We start from the raw sequence: 8400 nt of genomic DNA, 5'->3' as shown, positions 1-8400 counted from the left end.
TAGTCAAAATGATTAGATGTCCCTAATTACAATTTATTCACTTATATACTTGCCCACCTTTTCACACTCATTAATGTTGGGCCTCCATACTTGCCTGGCCATATCCAGGCCCATGGCCTCCGTTTATGTCCAATACCAAGCCCCCTTCATTACAGGTCTCAGCCTGGGAGAAGAAGTATCCGGATGTCAAGTGGAGACAAGATACATCAGCTAGTGATGCTCGTACTTTAGGTGAGAAGGAATGGGTGGATGGTTTGCTGTAAAGAGTATGGGAACAAATGGAGAGAGAGAAGGCATTGAGGATCCTGTGCAATATTTTAAGAAAAGAGAGGCCGATGGTGGTACCTCTCATTAATTGGCTTTCTGTTTTGTTGGATTATAGAGATTGCTCTTTGGAATGTAAAAGGTGTGTGTTCATCGTCCAAGAATTTTATATATATATATATATATATAGAGAGAGAGAGAGAGAGAGAGAGAGAGAGAGAGAGAGAGAGTGTTAGAGAGAGTTAGCTAGTTCGAGAGAGTTAAAGAGAGACATAGAGAGAGTGAGATAGATAGAGAGAGAGAGAGTTAGAGAGACAGTGAGGTAGGGAGAGAGTTACAGAGAGATAAAGTGCTAGAAAGAGAGAGAGAGAGAGAGAGAAATAAGACGAGAGAGAGAGAGAGAGAGAGAGAGAGGAGTGAGTGAGAGTGAGGGAGAGAGAGTTACAGAGTTAGAGAGAGAGAGAGAGAGAGAGAGAGAGAGAGAGAGAGAGAGAGAGAGAGAGAGAATATTTTTTTAACGATATTTTTGTTTATAAATGAGCCATTTTTAAAGGGGTAAAAAAGAGAGGAAAAGGAATTGAGAGAAAAAGAGGGGGGAGAAACAGAGTACAATTAGTTTAAACAAAATGTATTTTTGTTTTATTTTAAAAGGGAAAAATAAAAAAGAGCGGTGTTGTGGGCGGGCGGATGCTGTGAAGCCACGTCAGACAAACCCGTCCCCCGGTTTCCCACAGTTCTGTGTTCTTACAGGGCCATCGCCATAGCCATAGCCATAGCCAGACCTTGGCAGCTCTCTCTTGTTCTCTGGTCCCGCGGTGTGTAAGTGTCTATTTGTTTCTTTTGTCTGTAGAAGCTTGCTTGCGATGGCGTCTCCGGCCGAGGCCTTTGACCTAGTCTCGCAGCGCAAGGAGCAGCTGCACAAGGTCTTCGGTGAATTTGAGGCCAAGAAGTTCACCTTGGGCCGCATCGGGGCAACCTGGAAAGATATCGAAGAGCACTTCAAAGAGATCGAAGCCTGCCTCCAGAAGACCTTCGAAGCCTACACTGCCAAAGAGGCGGCCTTCGAAGCCAAGATGAAGTCTGTGCAGGCCGGGCTTGACAAGCTTAATTCTGATGTATCGGCCAAAGAGCAGGCCTCAGTTGCACGCGTCCAGTCGCAGAAGGACGCTGCAGTCGCTGCCATCCTTGAACAGAAACGCAAACTTGCCGATGATAAGCGACGGTTAGAAGCAGAAAAACAGCAGATTGAAGCAGGTGGCCCTCCGGATACCAGCATGCCATCCTCCAAGAAGGATGCACATGCCAAGAAAGCTTCCACATCATTGCCACACGTCAAGAAAGCTTCTACATCATCACCAAGTGCGGTGAAAGGTTTAGCATTTGATGGAGCGAAGGCAGGTGCTAAGGACAGCAGTGGCAAAGAGCACACTAGGGTTTCTAGTGAGCCTCGCCCTAAGCTGAAAAGCCTATGTCGAAACATGGATTCAAATGGATTGAGAAAGCTCATAGTAGACAACAAGAAGGATGCGAAAACCCTAGCATGTGAGGTTCCCTCGGCATTAAAGCTTTGCGATGATCCAGCTCTATTAATTCTTAAAGCCTTGGAAGGCTACTTTAACACTCAAAAGAATGGCAAACAGGAGTCTGGTAAAGATAACTGTTTAGCATGCTCCATGCTGCTTCACGCTCTCATAGAGGTGCTGGGAGAGCACCCTGCCATTTCTGTCAAGGTTAAGAAGTCTGCTAAAGAGCTTGCAGATAGATGGAAGGGTACATTGAAGTTGGAAGGCCATAATGACTTCAACTCGTTGCTTGAAGGTCGGACTTTCCTGCAATTTGTTGCCACTTTTGGTTTGTCATCTGAGTACAAACAGGATGAGCTTTGCGATATTGTGGTGAAAGTTGCTCGGCGCAAGCAGACACCTGGTCTTTTTCGGTCGCTTGGATTGACAGATAAGGCACCAGGTTAGTTTATGCTTTTGGTTCTGAGCTTGATTGTGTGATCCAGATGTTATTATTGTTCATGGCATGCTGCATGGTCTTTAGAATGCTTTCGCGTATCCAGAGTATGTAAGGTTAAGCTTAGTTTCTACTATTGTTTCTGAGCTTGATCATGTGATCTAGGTTTTTCTCATTTATTGCATACTACATGGTATTTACAATGCTTTGGTATTGCTTAGTATGTATGTGAGTTAGGCTGGTCATACAACACTCCTTGCCTCCACTGGCAGGGAGTTGGACAGGTGGCCTGGATGACACAGGTCGAGTTGTGTACGCAGCCCTTCTCGTCACGCGTTCCGCATGGAAGAACTTGTTTTACTGGATAGGTTTTAAGGAAGCTTGAAATGCTTTCTTCTGCTTTCGTTGTCTTCTTTGCAAGTGAGAGTCCCCATAACTTCCAATCTGTCTTGTACGCATTTCCTGGTTGCTTTGCAGATGTAATTGAGAAACTGATCAAAGATGGCAAGCGAATTCAAGCTGTCTCCTTTGCCAGTACGTTTGATCTTTTGGAGCGATTCCCACCTGCACCCTTACTTAAGGCTCACATCAATGATTCTAAGAAGGCAGCTAAGACTATTCTTAAAAATGGCAACAATACTTTAGCTGCTCAGGTATGGTGGGGCCAGCATGCAACCTTAGATGTATGTGTGGGTGGCACGCGTATGTGTGCATGTGTGGGCCCTTTTTACTTTGCTAATCATTACTTTCTGGCTCAACAGCATGAGGCAATTCAGAAGGAACTGGCAGAACTGAAAGCTGTTTCAAGTGTGGTTAACGAATACAAGCTTGAAGGTTATTATACTCTCGACTATGTGGAAAAGCAAGTTGCTCACCTGGAGAAGACCAAGGCAGACAAGAAGAGAATGGCTACTGCCTCAAAGCCCCAGCAACCATTGAAAAGGCCTCGTACCGATGATGGCTCCCTTAGTGGTGGCAAAAGTGATGCACCACCTTCAGAGAGACCCTTGTATGGAACACATGATAGGAATCAGCTTGATGGGACTGGCCTGCCGCCATTTGCCACAGTGGCAATACCTGGGTTTGATTGGAGGCCCCCTGGACTGTACACGTCGGCTTTTGGTGGCCTTGCTCCAAACCCCACTAGTGTGTCTGACCCTTATGTGCATCCATCTGTTGGCCTTACTTCACTTGGCTATAGATCCTCTGCTCATGGTGGACCCTCAAGTTCTCTGAGTAGCTACAATTATGCTCCATCCTTATCGTCATTAGGGTTGGGTGTGTTCAAGCCATATCTGTAGTGCCTTGTATGGATGATTTGGACAAAACTGGGCAGGCTAGTTGGGAGTGAACCTTCAAGGATCTGTACGGCAGGAACAAAAACTGGTCTTATAGTCTGTTTCACGGATGCTGCAGCATGTTTTATCATTGATTCGACTTCGTTCTTAACAAGCCATGGGTGTTTCAAAAGCATTAGCATTAGATTAGCCATTTAGGAGTAGTAAAAGAATCAAAGTGCAAAAATCTGTCATTTTCTATCGAATCACGTGATCACAGTTAGGAATTGTAGAGTTTTGATACCAGTTTTGGCTGCATGCAAACTTTTATGCAGTTCCGTGAACTTATATTGGTAAAATTATTATCATCCCTTCAAAGGTAGCAATGTGGAAAAACCGGTGGGAAAAATGTAGGCAGGCACGGCATAGCAAAGGCGGTGTAGCAATGTATACGTTATCTCTGCTTGTGTGCTCCTCCATATGTTCCACACAATTGACAAATACTGACAAACACTGCGATCCTAGCCTTGTATTCACAAAATCACTATGGAAAGAATTTTTTTTGGTCTACCTCTGTAAGGGTAGCAATATGCAAGAAAATTGGTGGAAAAATGCTGATAGGCATGGGACAGCGAAAGAGGTATAGTAGTGCACATGCCACACGATTGACAGGTATTGTGATTCTGGTCTGGCCTGCTTTGAGCTCAATGAAATTATTAAGAAGTTATTCTTCAGCACCATCTGTTTGTCTCCTCTTATACCTTAACTTTCAAAACAAGTCAGTGGTTACTAGGTTGATTTGATAGCCTGAGAAGCAAGCACATTACCATTGAGATTCACAAGTCTGTTAGCCTATTCGTAGGAATCTGGAATCTTATGTTGAGTGTGTACCTAAACTGTATGTATAATGAAGGCCATGATTGTTTCTCCGCTTATGTTTCTTTTATTAAGGTACCATAAGAAAACAAAATTTTTGGCTTTTCCAGTTGGTTATAACAATGTTCTGACAATTAGCATGATGCATGTTAAGTTTAATGCCTGCAGACAACAGTCCCCTCAGTCAACATCCAACTTTCCAAGGATTGCCAAAAGTGTCCGTGTGTATTTTCACAGTGGCCGGACCGACGAATGTAATGTATTTGTCTATGCGGATGATGACTCGCAGACACGTGTCTAGCCTCTCAAGGTAGCCCCTTTTCAGAATCTCAATCAGCATCATCTTTGGCACTTTCGAATCGGCTTTGTGGGGCTTACTTTTTCTTCTGGCATTCAGATTTAACCACTGGACTCACAATCTTCTTGCGTCCTTAATGGCGGAAGCTTAAATCAAAAAACCTTTAACCATTCGCCCTTTGTCAGGGTGAGTGTAGATCAGGGCTGGAAAAAAACGGCATTCTAGGTGTATTTGTACGGGCCAGAATTAAGAAAAACCAGTTTAGATTTTAAGGAGCCTTTTTTTTAAAAGAATGTTTTTTCATATATTTTAGTTATAAAACCGGCATATTGTAAAGATTTTGAAACAAAAATTGGATAGATTTAAGATTTGTTCTTATTTTGGTTGGTTGAAAATATGTTTTTTTTTCAAGGATTGGTGTGGATGGTGGTTGCTCAAAAGGATCTTCTCAATGTCTGTGATTGCAAAAGAGCCTCAAAAAAACATTATGAAGGAACATTATGAAGGCAATGTAGCTCAATCACGTCCAAAAGATGACCATGCCCATCTTCTTGGACATAAAAGGGTTATAGATACGTCAAATGTGGATAGACATTTAGGGGAGATAATGGTCAAGTATAAAGTTAGGCTGATGATGATTCGTTCAAGTAAGAACCATGGCCAATGCAAGACAATTGTTGATTATGTATGTCATAGAGGTGGAAAACTACATAGAATGGGAACTAAAAAGAGACTGAGGAGCTCAAAGAAATGTGGTTGTCTATTTAAGGTAAGAGTAGATTACCTTAGTGAATCCAGTATGGTAGATATTTCATTATACCCAATCCATGTGACAAAGATGTCTATATCTCCCCTTGATCAAATGATGTATATGTTCTTCATGATCCAAAAGGAGATCTCCATGATGTCATACCAAATGCAAAATCAAGGTACCATGAATGGCAAGTTAAAATCTTTTTAATTGTTTACGCTTACGGTAGGCTATTTTTTTCTCTTTTTTTGTAGATAAAATATCAAAAGATGATTGGACGTCAATGTACATGGAATCTTCAATTTTAAAAACGCAAGATAAGGTATGCTCTATGATCCTTTACAATGTCAGTAGGAGTTTAGTATTTAGTTAAATACACTTACCTTGTATGCTTTTTGAACATAGGTGTTGTATTGCCAACCTTACAATCCATGTGCAGAAGATGATAAAGATAAACCATTCATTATTATCATTCAGGCAAGTGGATGCTAGATATAGCAATGTGTTTTTCAATGCATAACTCGTGGACTATTGATAGCACTTTCAAGACAAATATTTTTGGGCTTCCACTATATGCTGCTATTTTACCAAACCAACATGGAGTTGGTATACCCATTTGTTTCATGATGTGCATCAATGCTCTAGGTTCTAATCAAGAAAGCATTTCCCTAGAGATAACGCTGAAGATGGTTTTCTCGAGGATGAATGGTGTTCGCCCCACAACCCTTATTATTGACAAGTCCCAACAAGAGCTAGATGCCTTTCTTAAGGTAGTCAATGAAGACCCTTACTCTTAGCAGTGTAAAGATCAAGGAAACCGCACATTAAAACCTCCCCCTCCCTCTTCTCCTTTCTGCTCCCTAGCAATGTGAAGAAGGCCTAGACAAATGAGCAAAAACCTCTAGAACATTTAGGAGAGTTGGTGTTTCACTCGCTTTTAGTTGTTGAGTTGTCCATGGGAAAAGAACAAGCCCAAAGTAGAATGCAACTTCAACCTGGTAGTTTCGGTCCCAATAATCTAATATAGTTGTACTGATTGGTGCTGGTTGTTGTTGAAAAAGACTATGCAATTTTATTTATTTTTTGGCTTTGGTAGTACTCACAACTTTGTTAATGCCAATTTGGGAGTGGGAGACACAACCAAGTAATTATGAGTACTATGTTAATCTGGCAGTGGTGGGAGGCAAATCTGGGATCGGTGTGTCTTAGTTATTGATATTTATCTAGGATTATGAAGAGTCCCTAGTTTTTTGAAAAAAAATATGAATCTAGATAGGGATGATGTTATTCTAGGAAGAATGGTTTTACAACCATGAAACCCAGGTATATTGAAAGGGTCATACTTTTTCCTTTTTGATGGATGATGCTCCAATTTTTTCTTTGTGGTCCCTAAAGAGAATGTGGGGGAGAGAGAGAGCTTGAGTTCCGTGCAAGCAAACACACACACACACACAAGAGAGTGCAAGACACAAGAGAGATGGGTGGTTGAATTTTTCTTCTACCTTCTTCTCTTCTCTACAACCATATAACTAAAAGATAAGAGTACGCACATAAAGGAAAAGTACTCTCCTACAACAACATACAAAGTAGTCGGTCTATAATGTGAACCTGACTATATAAGCTGGCACTATAACTATGCCATAACTCTAGTACTCCAAAGTGGCTGTCACACATCCTGTCATCCACTGGTGGCATATCAACCATAATAGCACCAACCGTGCCATTGACATAAGTGCGGAAGCTATCACCTAGGGCGGGTCATTAATGTCCGCTGGTAGCACTGGTTGAGCTCAATATCTCCACACTCCCCCTCAAGTTGAACTCCACACATTGCACTCCCAGCAGTAAGCTCCTAAACTTGTGGAGCTTCTCTGTGCCCAATGCCTTCGTGAAGATGTTAGCTACTTATCCTCTGTGCTGACATATACTAGATCTACATCACTTGATAGAGCCTTCTCCCTCATAAAGTGATAGTGCACCTCAATGTGCTTCGTTCTAGTATGCTATACTATGTCACAATAAATGATAACTACCTTATCCATGGGCTCACCTATATCACTAAGTAGCTTCTGAAAACCAAGCTACCATAGTAGCATCCCTGTAATCTGCCTCTGTTTACTGCTCCAACTCACAGCAACACTCCCAAATGAGAACATAAAACTGTTGGTAGATCTCTGGTCTGCAACACTACCAACCCAATCAGCATCTGTGTACCCATGTAGCTGTATCTCTATACCAGCCTCATAGAAAAGTCCATGATAACTATGGACTTTATGTACTTGAGAATCCATCTAGCCACATCCAAGTGTGGCTTCTTAGGGGCCTACATAAATTGACTCACAAGTCCAACAATATAAAGTCTGGCCTAGTTATGGTCATGTAGATCAAGCTACCCACTATGCACTTGTATGTATTGGGATCCTCCAAAAGCTCACCTGTATCTGCAGAAAGCTTTGCGTTCTGCTCCAATGGCACTGAAATAGACTTATAGCCTATCATACCATACTTGGACTGTTGAAATTTGAGCAAAATGATGAGCTATGGTGGATCAAACACTAGAATCAACATAACTAACAAAGTGATTAGCAAGTGATTAAGACGTAATTAGTGAATAACTAGCACATAGATTAATGTAGGCATGGATACTCAAAAACTAGCAAATTCTCATTAGGGCTATGCCTCAATTTATAGAGTTTACATCAAGCATCAAATCCCATTGATTTCTCCATGATTCACTCCCAGAATATCTTCACCTTTTGCCAGATTCTCTCCACCTCTTCTCTTTTCCCTGATTATCTCCCAGAATAACTCCACACTCCTAAATTCCCTCATGCTACCCATTATTCTCTCCCAGTAGATTCTCCTAACCTTTTCACAGGTTCTTTCACAATTACATCTCTTTTATAGCCTCTATCCAAGAGCTTGTTCCCACACACACCCTATTCACTTGTATTTTCAACACCTCCCCTCAAGTG

The 8400-nt window shown here is 41.8% G+C and overlaps 1 protein-coding gene across 1 annotated transcript; it reads left to right on the top strand.

Annotated features, from left to right (window-relative positions):
• Nucleotides 1–958: 958 nt before the first annotated feature.
• Nucleotides 959–3693, top strand: LOC147639828 (FRIGIDA-like protein 4b). The gene is made up of 3 exons (XM_086774487.1): nucleotides 959–2229; nucleotides 2701–2876; nucleotides 2985–3693. Exons 1-3 carry the CDS (start codon nucleotides 1128–1130, stop codon nucleotides 3522–3524), a joined length of 1818 nt encoding a protein of 605 aa, XP_086630613.1. The 5' UTR covers nucleotides 959–1127; the 3' UTR covers nucleotides 3525–3693.
• The last annotated feature ends 4707 nt before the right edge of the window (nucleotides 3694–8400 follow it).

The sequence above is a fragment of the Cibotium barometz genome, chromosome 3 (genome assembly GCF_041138505.1).
Source record: "Cibotium barometz isolate CiBa-2024 chromosome 3, ASM4113850v1, whole genome shotgun sequence".
In the NCBI taxonomy this organism is placed as follows: domain Eukaryota; kingdom Viridiplantae; phylum Streptophyta; class Polypodiopsida; order Cyatheales; family Cibotiaceae; genus Cibotium; species Cibotium barometz.
Note: the sequence above shows the minus strand (reverse complement) of the source record. Positions and strands in the feature narration are given on the sequence as shown.